General features: G+C 39.5%; 2 protein-coding genes across 2 annotated transcripts in view; one reads left to right on the plus strand and one right to left on the minus strand.

Moving 5' to 3' along the window:
* Window positions 1-907: 907 nt before the first annotated feature.
* On the plus strand, window positions 908-4,523 carry pex11a (peroxisomal biogenesis factor 11 alpha). The gene is made up of 3 exons (XM_080504224.1): window positions 908-1,152; window positions 1,256-1,371; window positions 3,364-4,523. Exons 1-3 carry the CDS (start codon window positions 1,097-1,099, stop codon window positions 3,930-3,932), a joined length of 741 nt encoding a protein of 246 aa, XP_080360350.1. The 5' UTR covers window positions 908-1,096; the 3' UTR covers window positions 3,933-4,523.
* A 475-nt stretch (window positions 4,524-4,998) lies between these two features.
* The window catches only part of LOC308136330 (RNA polymerase II elongation factor ELL), a gene marked incomplete at its 5' end in the record, with an annotated part of 28,846 nt that continues 6,675 nt past the window's right edge, over window positions 4,999-27,169 (minus strand). The window contains 10 exon segments of the mRNA XM_080504645.1: window positions 4,999-8,924; window positions 9,309-9,353; window positions 9,478-9,649; window positions 10,464-10,527; window positions 11,173-11,626; window positions 12,005-12,119; window positions 13,567-13,691; window positions 14,792-15,033; window positions 18,301-18,455; window positions 19,071-19,198. Of these exon segments, the coding sequence (XP_080360771.1) occupies window positions 8,814-8,924; window positions 9,309-9,353; window positions 9,478-9,649; window positions 10,464-10,527; window positions 11,173-11,626; window positions 12,005-12,119; window positions 13,567-13,691; window positions 14,792-15,033; window positions 18,301-18,455; window positions 19,071-19,198 (1,611 nt within the window). The 3' untranslated portion in view covers window positions 4,999-8,813.

Consider the following 27,169-nt stretch of genomic DNA (forward strand, 5'->3'; position numbering starts at 1 on the left):
AAAGTGTATGTATGGCGTAAAATGCTCTGCTGCTCTGAGGTAAACAGTCACATACAGATTGACTTTAAAATTATTTTCTATTAAGCTTTAAATGGCCTTGGGCCTAAATACATCTCTGATGTAGTAATATCAAACTTCCAAATTGCAAATGTCCTCAGGAAGAGGTTTATTAAGTGTTTCCAGAATCAGAAGCAAACAAGGTAAAGCAGAATTGCGTGACTAAACTCCTTGTCTGTGATGCAAACATCATGCTGACACTGACACTTCAAGACTTGAAACATTATAATTTGCCCAGGCCTTCCATTAAAAATATTACAATTTTTATTGCATTCATTTTAATAAAGCCTTTACTTTATTCATGTTCCTTTTAATCACTTGTTTTTAATAGACTTCATAATCTTAATAGGGTCATGCTAAGATTTTAAATCTCCTTGTTTCAATGCATTTCCTTGATGCTCTTGTAAAGTCAATTGACTTCTGTCTTAATTGTGCTAATTAAATAAATGAGCCTTACCTTAAACAGTAATGTACTGGAGTGCGAAAAAACGATCTTGCTATGATTCGTCACACAATGTTTACAGCGTTATGCATGACTGATTTTCATTACAGAATCGGGATTTTCATTTTTTCTTTTCAGAAAAACGTCATGAAATAGTGAACTTACTGTGACAGTTTTAACCCCCCCCCCCCCTTGCGTTTGATTTAAAACATTTTTTTTTATCAAAATTCAAATACAGGGTTACCATAGCAACCGATCTTAAAGCTTTGTTCCGTCGATGAAATATGCCCGTGTTCTTGGTCCGCCTCCAAATGTTCCCGTAGTGAAACAAGTACGTGTGAGGCGCATGTGTCACATTCGGACAACAGATTAGCTTCTTATCTTCACCGTAAAACGTGGAGGAAGTTTAGAAAATTGAGATTATGTGCTCGGGCTTCAGTTAGCAACTGTGTGAGCTTCGGTTTGTGGTGCCACAAGTGAGGGAAAACTAACTGAGGTTCAACAAAACGGCAGCGAGAAGTTCACGAAGACGCCTACTCGTTCGTATCGGAGCTTTAAACTTGTGACTAGAACAACCTGTTCTTTTTTATCTCAACTATGGACGCGGTGGTGAAATTTACAAGTCAAAGTCAAGGAAGAGACCGCATATTGAGGTGAGTTGTTTTCGTAAATGCTAAAGTATTACCCGGTAAATATAAGACGCTTCTGACTGTGGGACTTTTTTTTTTTTTTTTAACATTGTTCTGTTTGTTTCAGGGCGACTCAGTATGCCTGCGCTCTGTCTGTGTATTTACTGCGAAACAACCCCAACAACAAGGACCTGGTGGCAAAACTCAAAAGTCTGGAGAGCAACATGAGTGCTGGACGGAAATGTGAGTATTTATAGAGATCCATATCGTCAGTAATCTGTACAATTTGTTGATCTATTGGCAGCTCACACTTTAAAGCCAGCCAGAAATAGATTAGAGTCGAGGCAAACAAAAGCAAATGTTGTGTGATTATCTCTTGGCATTTTCTGTTAAGTCTAGTTGAATAATCTTTCCCGTTATAAAAAAAAAGAAGAAAGAGGCTCATGATGGCTGCAAGGCAAGTAAAAATACAAACATCACAAAATATTTGCTCCAGAAGAATTGCTCTTCCACAGGCCTCTATGTCAATATTGTCGAGCTCCTGCTTCCCCAGGAGCAAATGGTCGAGTCCAAAACACCAAGCAGAAAAAACGATGGTTTATGTATTTAGCCATTGAAATACATAATTAACTACCATTGACACTGCAACACCCTGTTATCATCACCAGACCCTCCCTATCATTATTTTTCCAATTTACCCAAATAATACCTCTTTTTTTAATTTCCTTTTTATATTCTCACTTGGTATTATCCTTGCTAATGTTGGGAATATGGTTTCCCTGTTTTCTGTTTGGTAAATGCTTCTTTTAAGAAAATGCTTTAATTGTGCTATCAGTGATGCTGATAATTTTTTTCTATAAAACTCACGTATTTGAGTTCCGAAAAGACTTAATATTTAGTTTATGAAAGAAGCCAACGATATGGTTATTAAAAATTATGTTTTATTACAATAACTGTTAAAAATCCACTTGGACCAAATCAGATTCATCTTTGCAATCCTAACGCATACCATTTAGCAAAGATATGCGTACAAAGTATTGTTCAAAAGTTTATTGGCAAGGGTGACAAAATGTTGCAAAGTAAGAAGCCTTTCAAAAAATAGAGGTGTCCAGTTAATTTATTAGATCACTGATTACAATGTAACGTGAAGGAACAGCAGAAAGATACATTTTTGGTGTGAACAGCATCAACAGTGACGGATGTCTCCAGGAAAGTTTTCATTCTGTAAAACAGTCAGTTGTTCTCTTGCTGTTTTACGATTGAATTGAAGCATTTCTTTCAGACACGCCCAAAACTTTAGGGATGGTGCAATATATTTAGAAGTGTCTTTTTTTATTTTTTTATTCATAAGTATCAAAAGAAAAAAACTACACTCAACCTTCAGCCGATTCCTTTTTCGATTGCTGGACGGTTCATTGTTTTTGTAATAATGTTCTTGTTTGCTGCTTTGCATCAATGCAACTAACTAACTGACTAACACTTTATCACAAAAATGCACCAGGTTCATATAATCCTCTGTGTAAGTGCATTGTATCTCTTTAGTATTGAATGTTTTTGGTTGTTGTTTTTTTTTTTTGCTTCATTTGATTCTGCGAGCTGAAGCTGACAGTTTTGGCATCTTCTTTCTTGTCAGTTTGCCGAGACAGACGCTCCCAAACTGAGAGCAGTCTGTGCTTATATAATCTCTATAGCAGCATCAACTGTGACTACAACTCTGATGACCCTGAGAAAGGCCTAAATAAGTTATAGATGGCTTCTCTTGACAATCCGCACTGGATTTCTTTTGGCTTTATCAGTAATATATGATGACTGATTAGACATAAACTTGAAAATTGATGCAATTTAAATCAAGACCTTGTCTATAAGATATTGTAGCAGAGGTACTCAAAGGCCAAGGCTCAGCCCCAAAGAGCCAGACCACCTAATTATCTTGTCTCTGATTTCGAGCTGAATCCATGAGGCTTCATCGCCTCCAGGCCTGTTTTACCAGTCAGTTATAATGAAGAAACCAGACAATCTCTGCAGTATCGAGAAAGACATGTTTATTGGTCACATACTTTCTGAATGATTCAGAAAGTCTCCGGTCAGATTACACATGCACTCACATCAAAGTAGACACACTTGTGTTATATTTTCCATGTGTGTTGTGGACTGTTACTACGAAATGTTGTCCTGACATTTCATGTCCAATTGCTCTCTGCCCTAATACCCTTGTGTTTCTTCCTCTTCTGTCAGTATTCAGGCTGGGAAACGCCATAAATTCCATTGAGGCTGCTAAACGCACCATGCAACTCTCTGACCGAGTGCTGCGCCTTTGCCTCACGGCAGCCAACGTGACCCGCGCCGTCTACTTTATCTGTGACAATGCACTTTGGGCCAGAAACGTCGGCCTCATACTCAATATCGACAAGGAACGCTGGAGCTTAAACGCGCATCGCTTCTACTTCTTGTCGTTGGTTATGAATCTGACCAGGGATGTTTACAATGTTCTTCACTTGATGGTCCAGAATTCAAGAGACAAACAGTTCAGACGGAAAATGAACGAGCATCTGAATGAGAGTCCAGACGTAGCCGAGGTCGTCATTCCACAGCTTGACGCTTCTCTCTATCTGCTTTTGCACACCCTGAAATCCCATCCTGCTGTGTCCTTGGATACACTGAAAAATGTCTGTGATCTCTTTATTCCCTTAGACAGACTGGGCATTTATCCGTTAAATGCAGGAGTGGTTGGATTTTGTGGTCTGGTTTCCTCGCTGATAGGGATTCTCACCCTTGCACAGCCAGCTTTAAGAATGAAACCCTAACAAGCGTGAGCTAAAACTGAGAATGCACCTGTTGTTGAACTGGTATAAAAAAAGAAACCGGTAATTGGAGCAGGAGATGAAACATGTCTTCTTGCTGGACCTTTTAGTGGCAGTGAATCCAGTGAAATGATGGATGCAAGTGTCAGATGAAGATTACTGTGTCGCAGGTATGTTATGATTTGGTTTGAAGCCGTGTTTCAAAAGGGAACTAATTAATAGTATATTTGTTATTTTCTGATTTATGAGACTCAAGATGAAGATTTTTTTTTTCATTCTTGTCTCTTAGAGTTTCATGCAACACCAGCAGCTTTATAACTACTGTACTTGAAAAACAAGAGCTCTTATGCAAACCTTTGTAGATTATAAAGGTTTGTATATTATTGATAGTTTTTGTTTATGAATTATGAAAATAAAAGATACTGTATCTTAATTTTAGGAAATATTTTGTACGATCGGATGATGTTATGAAATGGGAAGCCATAGTTATAACAAATAAAATAAAAAAAAAGTTAGATACTTAACAAAAAAGTGTGTTATGAGTGTAAAGAATAACTGGGGAAAAATCTAATTTATTTAGATGCACTTTATGATCAGGATTAAGGTCTTAGCAAATGGAGTTGTGTCATCCACTTTTCGATGACAAATTACTTTCACTGTCACGTTGATTGAATCTTAATAAAACACTTACTGAAAATAATTTCTAATTGTGATTTTTGAAACTATATTATATAGATGACATGATAATGATCACAGTTCACTGTTGCTATCAGTATGAACTCTACAAAAATTCATTGCCACCACCAGAAGGCCAATTTAATGAAAATATCTAATTATATGTCTCTGATTATAATCAAATGCCTGCATTTGATTTTGTTTAAAAATAGAATCATTTCAAATGACCTTATGATCTGTGGAACCATTTATTATCTTTAGAAACGTGGCTTGCTCTTGGTCTGGTTTGAGTGACCGCTGACAAAAAAAAATAAAATAAAAAAATCAGAATCAGTTGCGAAGTAGAGTAACACTGCCCTCTTGGGGAAACACGACACTTTGCTGAATTGAAAAGAGCTTTAATTTTCAATTTCACTGAGACAACAATACACTTCTTTTTTTTTTTTTTTTTTTTTGAAAGCTTTTCTGTAAAGGATGACATGATAAAGCATCCACCATTGAAAATTGCAAAAATATACTTGATTTCCCTTTCACCATACTCTGGATTTGCTGTGAAACGAAGGAACATACTCTGCAACAATGAATCCCATAAAATAACATACAAAGCAATAAATAATTTTGTTCTCCTTGGAAGCTCAAATGCAGTTATTTAGAGCCGACATGGTTCACATTTCCATTGATGCATTGTTTTCCAGTACCATTGAACCAATTAAGCACATCTCCATGTACTTTTTAAACAAATAGTTGGGCAGCTACAGTTAAAACACAGCCAGGCTTTTATTTGAATACACATGTTAAGTGAATTTGAAATCACATCCTGCAAAAAAAAACCATTTTAACATTTGTGTTATCTGAATTAGAAATATGTTTGAATGGAATATTTGGTGCCAATACCATTTTTGCATTTCACAAGGCATCTGACAAACTTCATCAAAAGAAAAAAATAAAAATAAAAAGAATGGACAAAGCACTTGGAAAAGTGGCATCAGTGTTATACTACACATGTGTAAATACTGCTGGCACAAGTTATTTTCCAGAATACCAATAATAGTTTCATGCAGAATCACTCTGCTTTCTGAATGAGAAGGCACCTTCAGTAGTTAGCTCCTCCGACAATTAAAAAAAACAAAACAAAACAAAAAAACAGACAGCTCTTTGAAAGTCCCATCTATTTATAAGGGGTTTGATTTAGAAACATCACACAAATAATGATCATCAGACTGATATTTTGCCTAAGAAAATGTCGCCAATGATATTTGTTTGATCACATTATGATTGAATTGAAAAAGACTAATACAGTGGTGAATGGAAAGCACTTTACTTCAAGTGTTTTTAATAGTGTTTTGTTGTCATGAAAATGATTCAGTACTTTTCTATACTGATTGAAGATGAATTGTGAGTATTTATATAGGTTTGCGCTCTTGTTTTTAATAACGCTGAAGCAAAAAGCTACTTGTTTCCAGTTCTAGGAAGAAAAAAAAAAAATACTTTTTTTTTTTTTTTTGCAGTCGGTTGATCCAGTCATGTCGTTTATGCAAACAGGAGACTCATAAGAATAAGAGGTCTGGTCCTGTGAAGATATCCAACGTGGCAGACAAATGGAAACATTTCTGTAGGCGTACTGGAGCTTCAAACAGTAATTTGTAAACTGTAGTCATTTTTACTGGGAAACATTTCCTGGGATAACCATTAGCATTAGTACTGATAAATTAGACACTTTCATATGTGCCAGGACTAAGCAATGATTGCTCGCCTTAAATCCTTCAAACATACCAAAGCATAGAGCAAAAAAAAAAAAAAAAAAAGATTGTAAAAGAGCTGCTAAATATGTGACAATAAATGCATAAGCACTTAAAAAAATGAGGAGCGAAGCACATTTTGAGTAGATTTCTGCAGAGATTCTGTCTAATAATAGTGGTGCTGGACGTAAGTTCCTCTACATGGACGATGGCTGATGGCAACAAAAAGCCCCCCCAAAAAAAGAAGATTAAAACATATTTTGAAAAACAAAAAAGAACCAACAACAACAACACAGATAAGACAACTGCTGCACGACAACTATCCAGTAACTGAGCTTTCCTTCAAACTAACAGACATTTACATAAATAATCAGAGTGTATCGAAGTGTGCAGTCAGCCAAGGAGCTTCCAGCATTGGGAGTACCAAGATAATGGAAATGTATGACATACAGTGCACGTCAAGGCAAATATGAGCTTCGTTCTCTTGTTTTGAGCCATTTAGATTTTTTTGTTTTGTTTAGTTTTTTTAAGACAGCAGCTGCAAATAGAGAGAAATCTGACGGCTAAACTCTTACTACAGGCCACGGTTAATGAATGTGAACGTTAGTGCGGTGGAGTTACTTGTTCTGGTACAAATAATTTAAGAAAGTTTCGGATAGAATAGAACCACAGTGGTTTGAAATGAGAGAGCGACCATTGAACCAGTCTCTCACTGGGCCATGACAAATTGAGAAGGGAGTTTCTGGAACGTCAAACATTCACACGGGTTAGTAATTCGTTTGCGTTCGTCGCAGGGTCCTGCGAACGTGTCCCCTTGAATATTGAAGATGTTCATAAAGGGTATCTGGATAGTTCCAAAGTCCTCATCTGTTTAGTTTTTGCGAATTAGAAAGAGATAGATAAGAGAAACCAGCCTTCAGCATGGGAGTCTGGTCTTCATCCAGATTGGAGTCCACTGCTTATGAATTCTACATTTTATTTATTTATTTTTTTTCACGACTGTTCCCAAACATTTGTCTGGCTTTTCCAAACAAGTGACGCCAAAACAGTGATTTTTATCTGGTGAATGTTGAGCAACTTTCCTGTGTGCGACATGAACGCAACACTCGTGAGATGTACTCAGCATACCAATTCTCTGATTTTTAATCAATATTGTCACTCTATTTTGCTTAAATTTATATGTCAAAGGCATCGCTATCACATTCAGTAGAACATGAAAAATGTACCACACACTAAAGCGAATTGTTGGTCAATTAAATCCCACATCAAAAAAAAAAAAAAAAAAATAATAATTCTATGTACGTAGCATTAAAGGGGATCAAAAAAAATTTGATTTCCAGGATAAATACCCTGCAAGCTTGTTGTGTAAAGAATGAAGAGTTGAACTTGTAAAAACAGTGAGTGACTGCTGTTAGTAGCAAGAAACTCATAATCAAAAGACTTCAGATGTGAGTTGGTGATGTGATTTTTTTTTTCTTGTCCCATTACATAATAGAAAGGCAGTTCATGGTAGTGTAGGCTACATGTGGGTGAAAGTGACAGTGTGTACAAGCACTATCTTGAAACCAGAGTTACAGTACTGAGAACAGTCCTTTTGTGGCATTCAGACATTTAGAGGAAATGAAAGAGGACGTGAGCATGAGGAGAAAACAAAACCTTATTAAACAGCACAGAGAGAAAGTCCTAACTAATTTGATTTGAAATAATATAAAGGAAAACTGAATGTGTCTTGTGAGTCAGATCTAAAGGTGCATCTCAGGTGGACTACTATATAGATTATAGATAATCATTGATATCGTAATTCTTGGAGATGCACCTGTACACCATGAATCAAGGTACATTTTAGAGTTCAGATTTTTCTTTTTAAAAAGAAAACACTAAACTGAGTCTGACAGAAAAAAAAATAAATCTGATATTTTATGAAGACAGAAAAACTGTTCCTGGCATTTACATAAATTTCAACATGAGATTTTTTTTCCTTTTTGAGTCATTTATGAATGAATATCAATAATCAACTTTCCATTAGCAGAAACAAAACTGCTTCTGTAATTAAATAAAGACTTTAGTAGTGTTAGTTTACCCCTAAGTTTGATTGTACCATCACTTTTATTCTTAAAAATCAACTTTAATAGTTCTGACGAGAAAAGGGGCATAATAAAATGTAATTAGGCAGGAAGGATCACATCTGTTGGCTTTCACTGCGTCATCTGACCATTTTACAGCAGAACAGAATCCCGCCAGCACAGCGATAATCACAGCGGAGAACCTTAAAGGGTAACATTTGATCACGAGTCGGTGGTCTCAGCCCACTTTTGAAAAAGAACCTTGCTCCTCGTATTCATTAACACTCTGAGGAGTAAAGTGAATAGTGTCTCTGCAACGTCGGGACCCAGCTGGGCAGTCTTTGGGTCTGTTACGAGTCTTTTGGTCCAGTCGCCTTGCACCCCCGCTGAGGAGTGGAAGCCATTCACTAAGAGAGTTCCTGTGCTCTGTCATAATCTGCGATCAGGCCTTTGATATGCGACAGTTTCTTATGAAGATACTCGCACCGCTTCTTCTCTTCCCGATACCCGGGAAACTTCTGTGGAGGAGAAAAAGAAAACAAAGAAAAGGCTTCAGTGAGCTTTCGGTAATGTATTCACATTCACAAGGTAAACATAGAGGCACACAACCACACACATTCACATTCATGGCAAGTTAAGAGACACCGATTAATCTCAAACACATGTTATTTCGCTATGAGAGGAAACATGAGCGCAAACTACACTCATACAGTCCCGCAAGTTTCGAGTCAATGCAGGGATTTATTCCTGCGTTACTATTACTGCTATAAACGTGTGTAACTTGCGTTGGTGTTCCAAATTAGACCCGATAAACCCAGTACAAATAGTTTCCTCTGGTTTTCTGAGGCTCTTTTCATGATTTATTTTCACATGAAAAAGGGTCAAACTTGAGAAGTCCTTACTTTCTTATATTTGTGATACTTCTGTAGTATTTGGTCCTCCATGAGCTGAAATAAAAACAGGAAATGAAAAAAATACAAGCTGTTAGTGTGTGCTTAATGTGAGCTGTTTTCTCTTTGTGGCTTTACTGGAAATAGAACAGCTCCAGTCGACTCTCAGTCCAGACAGTACCTTGTACTCTTGTGTTCCCGGAGAGAGGGTGTTGATCTTTGAGCCCAACTGAACAAACATCTCTGTAATGGCCCCGATCCGGTCATGAAGAGCTCTGTATTCATCATACTCGCCACAGAAGTCCTCATTATATTTTTGACGCTGCTCCAGTGCTGTGATGGTGCCGTATTTTCTAAATTAAAAACAAGGGGAAAATTTTTTTTTTTTAACCCTTCATTGAATGAGAGTGACAATATTTGGTGACTTCCACAATGATTAGATAGTTGTGCTGAACATGGATATTATCGCCGCTTTTGCAGGATTTCTTAAATATGTGGAAATAATTGGCAACGCATGAGACCTCTTTTCGTCAAAAAGACAACATATTATATTCTTGGACAGCAATATTGCAAACTTATAGAGAAACCATGTGAGGTAGTGCTTCCATTTAAAGACATTTTAAAAGCTTTAAGCTGTTCACATTTACAACAGCTAACATGGAATGAAAAGGTCTTTTGTCATCGTGTTTATTTAAATGATGAAAAGTCATCAAAGAAAAGAAAAGTGGTATTGAACATACGCATTGGGAAAAAAACCTGTCTATATAATGAAAGGAACGAAAATCTCACTCACAAAGTGTTATAGGTTTCCTATAGTTTGTGTGGATCAGCTGTTACTCAGTCTCTCCACTAGATGGTGCTGCACATCGACGAAATTAATGGCTTGACACGTCATTGCCTTCACAGCATGATGTGTTGGCCAGATGTAAAAATGCAACACATAAGATCATTTGTTTTCCAAGTAATTCTCGCCGAAGTTATGCGACAGCTTGTTTTGACAAGCCTGTTACTTCCTTCTATTTATACGAAATGCCACAGTGAAACGCCACAGTGACAGACAATATCAACGAGCTGAATGACATGAACCTTGGCTGCAGTGACCATCTTGTGAATTCTTTCGTGATGAAGATTACATAAATGACATTTAGATGATTTAATCTTACGCACATCAGATAGTCGGGTAATTCCTCTGCTGCGGTTCGATTAACAGGCGTTTTCTCTCCCTCATGTCCTGTAGACAGGAAAAGAACACACGTATTGGAAATTTAAAAAAAAACCAAAAACATTGTTGAAGCGATCTCCCAATGCAAATGTGGTAATGCGCCAGTCATATCAAGGCTGATGGAATGATTTATCACAGCCTCTGATAAGACATCTGATCTGAGGCGAGCGGTGACGCCAGCAGCGCAGAGGAGGAGAGCAAAGCTTCCTGCTGACTCGCTCGACCGTAGGTCACCCAGCTGTTGCAGAGTCAATCATAAACAGACTGCAGGGTGGCAGTGTCCTAACTGCTGTCTCAGATTAAACTATATGGGCTACTCCTCACTGACTGGCACAGACAACTGGAACCAACCCATTTGTTCCCTTTTTCTTGAAGCAGTTAAATCAGCTCAGCTGGACTTGGTTATATGTCTTGGAAGAAACTTCAATAAAGGTTGAGAAATCTTGTAAGGCCAGAACCAGTTGACCTGGTTCAGTTGCTCCAAGATTTCTCTTGCTGAATTGAGAAAATGTGTAGACATTTTGCATTTCAATCGCTTTTCATGCTGGACAAAATTGATATTAAACAGATGAATGGTGACACAGTGGAACACACTGTACAAAGTGTGATATAACCTGGAAGAGACGATAGTTTTAGTGTTTTATTGCTGTTTACCTTTGAGATTTTCTTGATTCTGCTTCAGGTCCGGACTCGTCTCGATCCAGTCTGGTTTTAAGCGCTCCCGTTCCTTGTCTTTGTGTTTTTTGGACTTTTTCTTTTTATGCTGGCCGTTGGCGAGCTGCTGCTCAGTGCAAATGGAGGTGCTGATGTGGGTGGCCTTGGGGCTGGGAGCAGTGAGAGCCGCTTCTGTTCTGTCCAGCTTTCGAACAGTTGACCCGTTAAGTTTGTGCGGTGAGCACAGGCCGTTTGGGCTCCCCTGAAGATGGTTGTTGGTTTTGTTGAACTCCATCCTAATCTGTTCACCAGAGGTCCCATGACTAGAGAAGTTACGAGGCTCATTGGTGTGACAGTCTGTGCGCGAGGGCGACTGCTGAGGCAAACACTGGTCTAATAACCTCTGTTTTTTAGGGGTTTGATTGTTGGATGAGTCCAAAGCAAGTGGGCGTTTCTAGAGGGGAAAAAGAGCTCAGTCAGTATAAACTTTATAGACATTGTCAAAACCTATATGCAACATTAAGTACTTTTACCAAAACACTAAAAACGCGAGTAAAATCTTTTCTTGCTCAGCCCAATGTGATACTCAATGATCTCTCAGGACTAGTAATTTGATGATAACCAGTTCTTACTAAGAATAGTATGACACATGAAGGTTACTTAACTTCCTCAAAGACAAACTATTTGTTTTATCCGGATGAGAGCTATATTTAATGTGACGTTTAAGGAAGTTCTACGTACCAGCAAAAGAGGAAATACTACATCTGTTCAGAGTCTTATTAAATAGAGCAGGTTGGGGAAATATACAAGTCTTTTAAAAGGGAATAATTACCACTGAGAGGTTCTTGGCGGGACTGAGTCGTGAAGGAGAGTCCCCAGGTGTCTTGTGGAATGACTGGTTGGACTGGGGACTCTTCAGCTGGCTACTGTGGAGTGGATGAAGTTTCCTGGGGAAAGATCAAGGACACACTTCGCTCAGTCGGACGGTAGGTCATGAAACTTGCATCGGAGGGTGTCGGTCGGACTATTGTAGAGAATCTTGTGGCGGCATTAACGCAGAAGTTAACAATTACTGACTGCCAATCCTTTGTTGTCGCGTTTCCCTGTAAGAATTCTGGGGAATTTTTATTTTTGTTTTGTGTCTGTGGCCATGCAACCTACAAGAGACAACCACAAAGCCTGAACACAGTCCAATGGTAAGAACAATAGCAGCAGATTTAACCTCTGTGAGGCCAAACCCTTTTCTGGTAATCTGCTTCCTACAGCTCCTTCCTCAAACAGATGCCTCCACTGAAAGTCACTCTCCCCAGTGGCTTCAAACAACCCTCCTAATCATACAGTCGGCGGCGTTCAGAACCATTAAACTTGAACGTCATACTGTAGATGACAGTATAAAAAGAGCAATCATTAAAAAAAAAGGTCAAATGCATGAACAAACTCGAGGGAACAAAGCAGGGGGTCCCAATACGTACAGCCTACCATAGCTTTATCACACTTGGCAAACACCTCGAGAACTACAATTGCAAGCCTTTTACACTTAGCAGGGGAGGTGAACACGGGGGGTTGTGCAATCAGCCAACGGGACTTGCATATTTTCCAAAATGCTCGTGAAGCACATGGCCAGCATGTTTACTGGCAGGCGGAGGAAACATTTGTGGAGAGGAAGCTCGCCCTGAAAGGCTCAGCCTTGCAACTCCGAGCCTTCCATGCTAATGCCACTTGGCAACGCGATGCAGGGAATATTTCCCTCTGCTTTGATGTGTCCATTAGTAGATTCATCAGTGCAAAGAAGTAGTCATTTAGAGGTTCCCCTTTCAGAATGATCACAGCAGACTTCGACATTAATACATTGGACTTTCTGTATCAACGCCAGCACTGTCACAAAGCATCCATCTCTTAAGCTTTCTCAGAATGATCTGCCCGCAGAGGTGTATTGAAGTCCACAACAATTCAAGAAAACAGTTTAGGATCCAATAAACGTATTTAACAAAAAAAATGTTTAGGAACCAGGTTTCACAGAGTTTAACCCTAATACTGTTTTGTTTTGGGTTTTTTTTTTTTTAGCTATGTGTACTATCATAATATATAAATGCAAAAATTTCATGCAAAGGAAAACCATTGAAGTCTTAATGTATCGCTGTACATTTATAAGAAGAGGTCACATATAATACTGAGGATAAAATATATTAAATTACATGTTACTCTTTGTGCTGGTCGGTGGATATGTTTTAAAAAAAAAATTATTTTATGTGAAACAAACCTAACCTTTACTGTTAATATTCATATTTACATTGTACCGTACCAACTTTGTAAGCAGATAATAAAACATAGTAAATTTTTATATCTCTTAATTTATCTCGTGAGTTTGTATGCTGTGAGTAACTTCACTCTCACCTGATTAACAACCTGTGGATGAGTTGCTTCTCCTCCTCCAGATATCCAGGCCAGTCTCTGTGGACGTGTCTGTAGAGCTCATCCTTCAGAGAGTAGCTGTGGTCTTTTGGACTCAGTTTCCCAACCTGAAAATCAAAAACTGAATGTAAGTCAATCTGGAGAAAATAAATGACCGACAACAACACAAATAGAAGCCAGTTGAACCTGAAAAGAGCAACAATGTTTAGTTCCGGAAATCTAATTGTATTTTTAAACAAGTCCTACATGAGTCTGTTTTTATGGCGCAGTGCGACTGTCTTGTTTCTTTCATAAACATTGACCTTCTGCCGCCTGTTCCTGCTGATTCAAATCTACCCAAACCAACCACTTTCATTTCTGAGAGTAGTCGGATCCCAGCTGGAGTCACCCCGCCTCCCTCCTGTCAAAACACAATCTTCCCGTCCAACTATAATTAAAGCACAGCCCTAATTACAGCTACCCGCAGCGGCACCGTCTCCACTTGATGACTGCAGTGGGACACTCGAACATTGTGAACACAGGAAATACACATGCCTAAAATAAAAGTGAACTGACACCACCTTTTTTTTGTAATGGTTTTGATCTGCACAACACTGTAGTAATCACAAAGATCATGTTTGTAGTGCTTCACATGAAAAGCTTGCAAGCCAGCAATTTGTGTTGATATTTGATAAATCAAAGTGTTTATATTGTACTTTTGATCAAGTTTAACGCCATTTAAAGTGCTTAACAGTTAACTGACAAAGTAATGAAAAAGAAAAAACAATTGAGTACAGGCAAACAGCAAAGGCAAAGGTAATTAGAAATAAAAACAATATAATTAGTAGTATTGTTTGAAATTGATACATTTAAAGACAGTTATAAAGAGAGTTATAAAACAACACTGTTGTCTAAAATAATTAAATAAACAAACAAACAAATAAACATGATTATTAAAAAAATATATAAAATTAAAAAAAATCTAAAATACAGGAATATAGATAAATTATTGTACTTTTGGCTGACAAGGACAATGTAAACAACATCATTAAAAAGCAAATATTCACTAAAATGAGCAAAAGTCATCAAAGAGAATGTGTTTATATAAGCAATTGAATTTGGAATTACAACTTTTACCACTTTGCATTTTTTTTAATAACTTGTTGCATGTAATAATATTCATCCTGGGTTGGTAGTGTGTTGCATTGCAGTGTAGCAGATATGTTACCTCGTCCAGCACTGAGGTCAGATCAGCCTTGTCCTTTGGAGTGGCCCGTTCCCTCTCCAACCACAGCAGCAGCTCAGGTTTCCTGTAGGGCTTTAAGGCCAGGAGATGGATGATGCGATCCCTCAAGGGTCGGTGTGCCACAGGGCTGGGAATCAGGCTCCTCTTGTTGCTCGGGGAGTGCTTGTTGCTGCTATCTGAGCCTGATACCAGACCCTGCTTCCTCTGGACCTTCACACACTTGCCTAAGATCAACACAAAAGCGACAGAGGGTTAACTATTGGAAGACGAAGGCCAGCTTCTTTGATCATTGAGAATTCATTTAAAAATCTTACAAAGAAATAAACTCAAATGTGTTTTTGAACGGTCATTAGTCCAAAACTAAAAACTGAAAGAAAGCGGTGAGATTATAATCTATCAGATAAACATGATTCACATACACTGACTTTATCCGCGAATAGCGCAGTCAACATATTAGCCCTAATCCTGTCCTTGGGCCAGATATACCAATCACTTTCTAATTTTGAAAGGCAGGCCTCCACATGAGCAACAGTGCATGTTATTTTCATTGTATCACTCAGCAGTAATGAAATTGGCTTCATGAACATGCACAAGATGCAACTTGTACAGTATCACAAGCCCAGACTGGAAATTTAGTTCACATGCATCAAAACCCTGTGCTCACATGCTTTCCTCCACAAGCGTGCAGAGGCGGTGGAAAACAGTGAAAGGGCTAGATAGTAGGGTTAACCCGCTGCTGAGTAAACAGAAGAGCATGGAAACTAAAACAACTAGCACAAAGAGGCCCTTTCTTCCTCTTGCAGGACTAATTCAGTTGGACCCGGGCAGGCAGTGCTTATAGATATCTGCAGACTGTAATCTCATTACAACTGTAAGCCATACTTTGGAGGTTGCTATAGGTCAAAAACTAACTGTGCTCTCACGAGGACTTCATGCTGACCATATCTACGCACAGTTTTACTGCACGATAATAAGGTTAGGAGTGTGTACACTGCATGAAAGTCCATTTGAAATGTTTTCTTGTATGGCTCAAAAGATCCGCAGCTTGCAGGAGCTTGTTTCAACATTCACCTCGAAGCCGCTGGTGAAGAATTTAGGTAAACATCCTTTTATGCACTGAAACAACCTGCAGAGCAACATTTCCAACAAGCAGCTACTGGAGCCATTATATCACAGTAATAAATCAAAGCAGCTTGTTCAAAGTGGCATGACTATCAAGAAAGCTTTTGTGACATTTCCAGGTTGCAGGCCTATTTACGAGCAATGACGAATGTTAAAACTAGCAACAGTGCACATCTGTATATGGTTATTATGAAAAATAAAAAAAGATTTAAAGTATACTGAATATTGTTTTTTTAATTCAAATAAAAAGCCTAAACTTCCTACAACCAGGGCTTTTCCAGGTGTGCTCAAAATGTCTTCCGCCTGCTTGTCAGTTCGCTCTTTCCACTGAATGCAACCAAATGTTAAATCATACATTATTATCTGAATTGTGGACATTTTTCTGGAGCAACCTGTAATTGGGACTTGGTGTATGGACCTTTTCGATGATGAGTGTAACATTACTGTACCATAAAAAGACAGCAAGTCACCACAAAACGACTGAGTGCTCTCCAGTGCATGTGGCACTGTGATCCATGGCCCATTTGTTTTCTCTCCCTGGGACAGTCCAGACGAAGGCAGGAACGGTTAGTTAATAGGCGTGTTTACGTAAAATGGGATGTCCTGTGAGTGCATTTTTCAAACCGAGATGTCATGTCTGTTTGAACGTTTATTTGCTGAAAACATGAGTAAAAGCCTCAGAGAGACTATTTCTTCACTAAAAGGTGGCACTTAATAGTAAAAGCTGACTCTAACAACAAGTGCTTTAAATGTTATGTCCTTGCATTTGTCTGCACAGCATGTTTCCAATCATCAAGCCTCAAATAAACAGGCTTTTAAGCTTATTAATAGTGTGAGCAGAAATCAGTGGGGAGAACAAAACAGGTCAGGACCTCTTCATTCGGGAAAATATGAGGTCTGTTCTTCAAAATATATCAATTTAAAGTAAAATTTATAAATTTGAAATAATTAGAACTTCCCCTATCATCTGCCACTTTGTGGTTCGGTAACTGAAGGAAGCACTGTGTGACTTGCAGTTTAACAGGATGAGTGGTAAGTATTTGACAAGGAAAGGTCACACAGGGAAAGTATCAGACACTTTTCAACAGAGTCTGACATGACCTCACCAGGATGTTTTTCATTTGCATTATTCTTTTGTGGTTTTCTGCATAATGTGGCAATCATATAATCAGCCCAGCCACAATAATAATAATAATAATTGGATAACTTTTCAGATAATTTTTTTCAATACTGAATTACCTTATTATCTTTAGTGCGTGGTGAAGGCAGTAGTGGTGCGACCCAAGCCAATGCAACTCGTAGTTTTATATGCTACATGCCCGTCATGTCAGAACCAGGATTGAAACCCAGATTAAAGATCCTCAGAGGAGGAGGAGCATTAATGTCATGGGATTTTTCAGCCGTGATGAAGGCCTCAAACAACTTATTCGTAGAGATAAAGTGCAGTCAGTTTTAAATTGTACAGAGGTGACGGCCATGGTTCAGGCAAACAAGAAGCACAGAGAAAACATGTAATTGTAAAAAAAAAAAAAAAAAAACTCTCCCAGTGGGCACGTTATATTGCCGACTTGTGTGTCACATGTATGACTGTACTTGTGCAACAGCAGTAAAGTTTGTTTGCAATGGTTTCACATATTTTACAAGCAACATGAAAATAGTGATTATATAACTTCCATACACAGAAAAAGTAGAAAAACGTAATAAAAGAAATGACTGGCATATTGACAGAATCTTTAATGTACATGATAAAAACTTAATGTTCAATGGTAAAGCTAATTGATGTTTAGGAATATGATATCTAATAGAAGTTTATGTTGGTGTGATTATATCTTATAAAACTTGGTCAGAATGAGTGTGTATTTCTGTCGAACTCAGTTGTAATAATGTTACCCCACTGAAAAAAGAAAATAGTTGGAAATAGTTAGACCAACTTAATTGAATTGCTTAAGTTAATGAATTAGATCAAGTTCAAACTTAAGTTAATGAATTATTTTAAGTTCAAAGAACTTGATTCATTTAGGTGTTACCAATTGAAGCAATTAGCTAAGTTGGCCCAAGTATTTTATTTTTTCCTATAGGAGGCAGGCTGACAGTGCCGGGGCAATCTGGTCTAGGTAAAAGCAGTCCTTGACAAAGAGGCACTGGTCTCACATGGATAGCTGCCACACAGCACCTTGATCAATAGTCATAACTTCACCACTGCAGGGTATTTATAGGCAGGAGAAAATGGTGAAATGTGATAGTTGAGATGTTTTTTTGAGGATTTAGACTCTCCAGCAACATAAACTGAGACTGGAGAGTATACTAAATACAGCTTCTTTTTTTTTGGGGGGGGGGGGGGGATAAATGAAAAAAAAAAAAAAACTTACTTGGCCCTGGCTTGATCTCAATTGCCGAGCGGCTCCAGATGTCCTTCTCCACCTGAGACATGCGCTCCCGGGTTGTCTGGTAGGAGTCGTCAGTGGCGCAAACCGTGATCTTGTCCTGAATGCTGCCCTGGCCCTCCAGGTGATCCCTGCCCTCCCTACATGAAGGAGGAAAAGGATAAGAGAAATGTGGTCACATTCAATTGCCTTATAGCATTTGACAAAAATTGCATTTTTGGGGGGGAAACTTTTGCACATGTGGCGACTGATAAATGAATACATTTGTGTTGCTTGCCAAAAGTAGTGTGCATGACCTCTTTTTATTTTCTCCCCCCTCTCAACACTCAAAAATGGCATTTGAACTCTTTGCTATCAATCATTAGGTTGTGTTGCCTGACATGAGAAGCCGGTTTGGTGACTGCGTGCAAATTGCAGTCCAGAAAAAACAATGCAAATAATATGAAGACGAACATGCTTCAGTGCAATGAAAGCCGCTCTGAAGTGACCTTTTAACTTCGACCCCGCACAGCCACATCTTTAAAACTCTGTTCTCAACTATTACTGGTCACACTGTCGCGATCAGTCACGGCAGAATACAGCCTTTGGGTATTTTGGTAGTTGAACATAGCCTGACAGTGGTACTGACTGTTGTTGTCGCACTGTTGAAAAGGCAGGGCACTGTTTGGCTGGGCCCCGCGGTCTCGGTCTGACACCAAATTTACTACAAATTCCATTTGTGGTTGACTGTGGAAAGAGTTATGTGTGCTACTTACCCTGAGACATACTGGTGAATACAGTCGAAGCTGGACTGAGGCTTGTCTTTGCTGTCACTGGATAGGTAAAATGAGAAGACTCTGAATCCGTCTGGAGACTCAGGAGTTGGTGCTGGGATCTTTACGTACTGTTTAAAAGAATAAAAACACATTGGTAATATAGAAACACTGAGAAATTAATACAGAATCATTTTTTGGAGCGATATAATAAATAACTTTCACATAAGCACAGGTCTGGTAATTTTTAACCTTTACAGTGTTCCCTCAGCTGCTGGAGTTTTTTGCCCGCATTGCTAATTCCAGTGGCCTATTATGTAACAAGCATGTCTTATCTCTCCTGCTGTAGTCTGAACTTGTTCAAAAACCACTCACAGTGGAACAACACTGCAGGAAAGACATTTGACTTCGAAGTACTATCACAGCGCACGCTGCAATAGGATTACTGTTGCAAAAACACACCATAGGTAGAGTAAAACTAACCTGTTTTTATTGTTTTCATGTGATACATCTGACTTTAAAGAAACAAACAACAACAACAAAAACATTTGGGCCATTCAAGGATGATGACCTGAAGCTAATCTGAGAAGAAGTGTTTCTAAAAGGCAAATAACACAACAGTAATAGGTCGGTCAGTCTTTTTTTTTTTTTTTCTTTTACGTCTGCTGTTAAGCGTTTTTCTGTCACAGTCCATGGCTCCCTACCAACAAACAAGCCACTGGGGTGAAGTCTATCTCTGTTGGAAACCTGTTACATAAAATGACCTAAAAACCCATTTCGACTGAAAGGATTTTACAACACAGATAGTTATTAACCAACAGGTAATATGTCCTTTAATACATGCAGGGTAGTGGCTCCATTATATATTGCCTGCAGCTGTGTTTCAACCTGGAGAGTGAAGGACTGCTGTTGACAGAGTGTCCTAGATTTGGATGGAGCCAGTTATTGTCCATCTTTTACAAACATGAATATGTTTTTACAGACGAGTATTATTTATCCTGTGATGGCTGCAAGAGCGAGGACTTTTTCTTTTTTTTATTTTTCCTCCCCACTTTTCCCACCATATTTGCAGAACATGGAGTGCCACCTCAGGCCGAAGCTTGTAGCCACTTTTAACTGCAGGTCTCAAGGAAAACAAACGTCAGCCAGATGAACTTGAAGCTGCTTCTTTCGTCAGCAGTCGCAAGTGATTGATTACGAGTTGACTGGCTGAGAGCTCAGTGCTCCTGGCAGATGTGGCAGGCAGGACTATAGCTGTCACAAATGCCCAGTCATGCAGCAAAGCCATAAGCAGTTTTTTTTTTTTTTTTTTGCAGCATGGAGCCAATAGACTGCTGCTCTCCCCGACACCCCTCCTCCTTTAAAAACCCAACGAATGCCATTCACCCTGCCCCCCATCCGCCTCCAGCTTCCCTTCATGTGCACAAGTCCACCCATGTCAACACAAAACGCAAAGCAGCTCGCCTGAGACACACAGCTGACCATTAATTTTGACCTATTTGTGTCTGACTGTTAGCATGAAGTGGTGCAGAGTCGTGCATACGCCTGCCGTAGGTTTCACGCTAATTACCAATGATCAACTAAAAAAGCATCAAAGTGAGCAGGGACAGGAGGCAGGCCATCTCCTCAGGAGCGATTACTTTGAAAGAGTAAAAGTAGTACCTTCCACGGCCCATATTAGATGTCACTATAACAAGGTTCTTAATGCAGTGAAAGACATGCATGGGAACCGCATTCAAACGTGTATTTAAAATGAGAAAGCTGCTAAACAAAAGCATGGCGACGGGGATGAGCGTGCACCATCACACATTCAGCATTGCAATAGTGCCACCACGTCCCCTCTTTCAGTTGATGGCAGCAGTATGAGCCCCCCTCGAGCCACGCCATAGCTTTGCCTGTCAGCTCCATCCATGCCGCCGTGCACACTTCACATTCTAATTCTAATCAATGTCACTCAGGTCAGACTGTTCAGAGGTCGGCCCCATTTCATTCACAGCTTCCTTCTCAAGCTTCAAAACCATATGTCATTTAACCCATGAGTTCCCAGTGCCTGACTCCATAGGGAGAGCCTCAGTGTCTAACCTGGGGATCACTAACTCAGCTCTGAGTGTGACCTCAACACGGTAAACCTAAACTGATCATTTGATCTGATGGAAAGATAACCGTTCACTTATCCACAGTCACGTCGGAAGCTAGATTGGGAAAGTGACCACATTTGGTAACACCCACATTTCAACTTGTTTCTTCCTATTAATGACAGTCACAGCTTACAAGAGACAAAGGGTGCATTAATCACCGGTATTCTGTCTCGTTCTTGATATTGTGACACCTACAGAAGTTGTGATAACGATGATTCACCTTGACAATGAACAGATACATAAAACATAAAACATGCAATATTATTTATTAATGTTCATCTTAATTCATTTTTAATATTTGAAAGTCAGTAAACACATCCTTGATTATTTTATACATAGATGTTTTGCTAGTTTTCAATGGATGAGCATATTTGTAGGTTTTTTCTCAGAATTACACTTCTTACATTATTGCAAAAGTGATCCCTGTGGTGTTTTTTTTCGGAAGTCAAAAACCGTCACATTTCCAAATGGTGTTTGAAACAACCACACTTTTTTTTTTATCATGTTTTTAAACTTGCTGAAAAATCTCTACTGTAATATGACAAACTTTTAAGCAGCCAATATTAAGGAACAAGTGCTCACTGTCCCATGATGTTCTCTGTCATGATAACCTACATTTAAATAAACATGCCCATGTATTGCCAATTCAACCATCAAAATAACACGAGCATATATTGGACAACATTGCCTGACTCCCAAGTCTTAGTTTTGTTATTTAATAATTTGTTGAGGTTGTTGACGCTCTCGGTTGTTATGGCAGCTTCATCGTCATATTTTCTGATCAGTTGATGTGTTTTTGCATCCTAACAAGTTAACTCAACTGAACAACTCCACCCTGACATGAGCGATCAGAGCATTTTCACAATGATTTCACACGTTCAAATACACTCATTACAACAGCCAACATTTCATCAGCACGCCTGATGAAACATGCACCTTTGTTGCACGTTTGATGTGTTTAATCAATGACACCACTTGTGCCAACACGTTTAACAACCTGAAGCAACTGTCAGTCAAGTCAGATTTGTAGATTTACATAGAAATGCTGAGTCGTACACATCTCCATATGGAGCTTTGGCCAGATCCCCTGTGGGTCTGGCCTCGTTCACACTGCAGGCAAATGCGACCCAATTCAGATTTTTTTACTCACAAGTGACCCGTATCCGACCGGGTTTGTGACAAAAAAAAATCTGAATTGAGCACCAACTATCAATGAATGGACAAAGGCAGACATCGATCAAACAATCCTCAAGGAAAAGCGAGTTACAAAAAGTGAACCCAGAACATTTTTTTTTTTACCAAAACAGCTTCAGATGTAACCAAAGCTTGGGATAGAAGTTGATTGTTGAAAGGAAAGGCTCCATTACTACCAGGTTCAAGGGCTGGTATGTCATGTACACACATGTCAGGGATAGAAGCTCTGGTTACATGACTAACTGCATGCATTTCTTTAAGTGCAGTGACTGCAAAGTGGTCTTTAGAGTATTTCTGGGCTGCTGAATGTCATGCTCACATTCAAATAGTATTTATTTCCACACCAATGCTTTGAGTGAATGGCATGAAGATTACTGCAGTCAGTTGAATAGAATAAATGCTAAGGTCTTGACTTTATAAACCAGGTATGACTTTCCATTCGTCTTATATAAACGCTTTATTCATCTTTCAGAGTTATGGGGCTGGAACCCATTCTGGCTGGCACTGGGAATCAAACCATTACATTGTGACACAAAATTGTCTTACTGGACTACACCACCCCACAAGTATAATAGACCATAAACATAACAATAATACCTATTGAAGCGTTTAAATGCATTTTTGCAAGATATCGGCGTCATAATACTTCTCTCTATTCAATTTATGATCACGGCATTGCTACAAGTCACTAATGTTTGAGGGGAAATACCTTATTAATGCGACAATATTTCTCTAAGTCAGAATGAGGTTGAATGTTGAAGCATTTAATTTTCAGATTAATTAATCACGGAAAAGCTTAAATAAGTACTATGATAATCACACTGACTGTCCTATTAACATGTGTCAGTTTATTAAAAAAAAACTGAGCGGCTTAAGCTGAGCAGCGTGTGCCATAATGCTTCTCATTATCATGTCCTGGGTGAAGTGAAGCTGTCGGACAGTCCTCAGCGTTCTGTCAATGTACCCCCCCCCCCCCACCCCCCACCCCCTTATGTAGCGTAGTGGCTAATACAATAACTGCCTCTGTGGATGCACCCCAGCCACATCTGCTACTCCAGGCACTGTGTGTTTGGAGATGTCAAATACTTTCAAGCTGTTTTAAGGTGTGAACTGGACTGGAACAGAAAATCTTGGCAGGGGGCAGAGCAGTTGAACAAGGACAAAGGGCACCATCGCTGATGTCCTCGTAAAACTTCATCTGCAACTCCTCGAGCCCGATTAAACTTCTCATCTTTGATGAGGTTAAACAGAGTTCTTAGCCCTACAATTTGATGATAAAAGGGTGGGGGGGGGGGTTTGTTAATGAGATCTGCTTTTACCCAGTACTGTGCTTTGTGCAAGCCAAACATCTGCAGTGAAAGATGAGAGGATAGTTTTTCTCTCTGTCTTTTCTTCCTTTGCTCTGCGGACAAAAAGTGAGAAGGCAAGGTTCCCAGTCCTGGTATATGGCGTGGCAGTACTGAGATGGAAGCAGGCTCCTGAATATGTGATTTACTCTGAAGTCTTTGCCTCCTGCCCCTGTCTGTACTGACACTAGTTACCATTGTCTTCCCTTCTGAGCCTACTCAGCCATAGCTGCTCTGTGAGCTGCCCGTCTTTTGTTCTGGCTTCTTCCCCCACAAAGCTGGGTGCAATGGCCTGTCGGCCCGCCTGGATTATTCATGAACAGCAGGGACGTGTGGCTGTGTGTTGTTGGGTGGTAAAGGGAGGGATTGGGGGTTTGGGTGTATGCGTGGAGATGGGGATAGATGGGGGTGGCAGTGACTCCCAGTAGATCCAGTGCATGAAGGATGGCCCTAAATAGTCTCCCTTTAGGAATGTGCAACTCAGTCAAGAAGAGGGGGATGGAGTCAGGGTAGAGGAAGTGTATGTGGTCATATGCTTCCCTTTTCATTCAGGCTGACAAGGTAGTGCAAAGTTATCATATCTAATGTAATGGTCACGTTTCACAAAATAATAGAAAACAGTCAAGTATCAGCCATATTTCAGTGAGGCAAGTGTGGTGACCAAGAGAGTCAAAGAAACAAGATTAGATTAATCATTCCCATTCACTGTTCTCACGCTCTGTGCAGCATGATATACAACACCATTGTGACACACTGGTACAAAACAAAATGATTCAGACCTCTTACAGTCTAAACCATGTTTCCAGTTCGCCTGGGTGGATGTGGTGGTGATGCTTGAGGATCTATTCATTGAGGGGGGTTGGTAGATACAGGAAAAGCAAAAAGAAGGGGGGTGGGGACTGACAGGAGTTAGTGTGGGGATATGGGGATGGGCAACTGTCGAGCAACCCCCCAAGGCCTGCCTGTTATGCCAAGCAGAATCAGTCTATTTTTCCAAGAAGCTGGGACTAATCTGTCAACCTCAACAAACACACTCCGCCTCTACAACCCTGACACCCCAACCTTTTTTTGCAGGTGCTTTCTTCTTCAGTGACCACACAAGCCTCCAGTTATATTATAAGTAAGGGTGTTTTTTCCTCCTCATTGCAACAGTTATTTAAATCAATCGGACACACTCAGGTTGTGTGTCATTTTGCAAATTTATTCCAATGTTAGCCTAACCTTATTGTATGGGGGTAACAGTGTTTGTGAATCAGGAGGTCCCCTATTACTTGTTGGTTATTAGACCTCAGATGTTCTAGCACCAGTAATACGTTTCCCTTGCTGAATCCTCCCCATTACACTGGAGCAATCACACAAACCACTTGGAGCTCTGCATTGTACTGTACTCTCATTACTGGACTTTTCTCTCCACATGGGTAGCCAGTCTTTAATCCTCTAACAATTCACAGATTGTGCATTGGAAAGTATATCCAAACCTTATTAACTCGCAGGGAAACTTGAACAAAGAGGGTAAAATGCAAGACAGGCACCAAGTTATGCCAAATCAGTTAGCACAAAACATATGCAACATACAGGTGCAAGGAAAGACAGTACTATTAGTTGTTATTTCTCTACATATTTATTGCTGTTTATGGGGAAAATTACATTTTTAAATCTTCAAACTTCACAAAACGCTTCATGTTAGATGCAATGTGATTACCCTGACACGGTTTCATTCTTCAGACTGAAACAACTTGGATTTTTATGCCACATCACAGGAAATATTCATCACCTGCATAAATTGTCACATACTGTAATCTCTTGTCTCTCCTTTTGTCACACCCTCGTTCCTTTACCTTATTCCAACCCGGTTGCTGGTGCACGCGTATTCTGAATAACCATAACTCCAAGACTCTTTATAAGCTATACAAAATGCAAAAGCTTCCAGAAAATAAAGAATTAAAGCTTTGTGTCTATAAGTTAGACACTAAATTAGTTCTACAGTTACTGCTGAACTTAGAACTTCTACATTGCTATCCACCATCATTTTGTCCAACTGCCAGACATTGAGAATTGAGGTCATCATGGCAAGATTGGCAGAAGCCCTCACCCATTGCACATTTTTTGGGACAATTTCACAACCATAAAATGTAAATAGACCTCCTAATTATAATTAGTCATAAGAAATCTATTGCAAATATTCATCAGGCAGGGGTTTGCTTGCTGCTGTTGGGGCTTCCAGCCAAAAGCTCACCAACAACAGTATCAACAGCAACCAAGAAAACGGTACCAACATTTGCATGTTCCATAAATTCTTCTAATTAATCTGTGAGTTTTTTCCTCACAGCTATTTTCTGTTTCCCAGGGTAACAATTAACATATTTAGCTCTAATGGTTTGGGATTATCTTGGAATTTAAATGAACACAGAGAAGCCATAACTGTACGTCTTTCACTATTGCTTTATTTTCCAACATGGTGTCATCCTAAGTCTCACTGCCTGCCCAGTTTGTACTACTGATTTCTTTTACAGCCCTCTTGTAGCCATAAAAAAAGAATTCAAACAGAGCCTCAGTTACAGTTTTGTCCTTCAACCTGAAACTTCACGAATGAAGTAACAACAAAGGAGCAATGTGAAAAGGTTCTTTTCTACTGTTGGATTTCCTCAGACCTGTTCCTAAAATATACAGTATGATCTAAAATTCCTCAGGCCAACTGCCTCTGCATAAACAGTGTGGGCCTCCGATGAGCAGAGAACACGGGAACTTTTGCCTGGCTTAACACATCTGGATGAATAGAGCGGCGTGTGCCCTTTCAGAAACACGTGGGACAACTCTCCCTCTCGCTGCTGTGCCACTGGGAGAGGACGACTCTCAAACTGCATTCCTGTTATTGTTATTGTAATTAGCTTCCACATAAAAAAAAAAAAAAAAAAAAACAGGAGGGAAAAAAAATGATGTGCGCATGAACACATACACACTCGGGGAGTGCACAAGCTTATTTGTAGTGGGAAAGCGAGGCGAAGCAAAGCGGTATGGTGGCGGGGGGTAGAGTCAGAGCAGCCATGTGTGAGATAGAGGCCCTGATGTCTCTCAAGGATTCAGCCTAGGCATGGGGTGAAATGGCACAATAATCAAGAGGGCAGGTGGGAGGGAGCCCAGGGGAAGCTCTGCCTTCACACACACTTGTCATGAGAATATCTTTAAAAGCACCTCTACATTCCCCTCATCTCAGCACCAGTGCCTTAATGTGACAGCTGTGCACATAAAAACAGACAGGGCCATAAACAAAAACAATTACTCCGGCAACTGCAATCCAACATTTATGAACTGAGGAGGAGAATGAGATGAAAGTGATGTCACACATGACACAGCACAAAACACTATTAAAAGCAATGTCTATGCTCGCTATTGCAATATTACCCTCATAAAACATTTATTCCGT

The sequence above is a fragment of the Blennius ocellaris genome (assembly GCF_963422515.1).
Source record: "Blennius ocellaris genome assembly, chromosome: 11".
Classification (NCBI taxonomy): Eukaryota; Metazoa; Chordata; class Actinopteri; order Blenniiformes; family Blenniidae; genus Blennius; species Blennius ocellaris.

What these genes read in the sequence shown, in the direction of transcription:
- pex11a (XM_080504224.1), top strand. Translation starts at nt 1,097, where the DNA reads ATGGACGCGGTGGTGAAATTTACAAGTCAAAGTCAAGGAAGAGACCGC. An exon ending in GGAAGAGACCGCATATTGAG is followed by an intron (nt 1,153 to 1,255) that starts GTGAGTTGTTTT and finishes TGTTTGTTTCAG; the next exon opens with GGCGACTCAGTATGCCTGCG. An exon ending in CATGAGTGCTGGACGGAAAT is followed by an intron (nt 1,372 to 3,363) that starts GTGAGTATTTAT and finishes CTCTTCTGTCAG; the next exon opens with TATTCAGGCTGGGAAACGCC.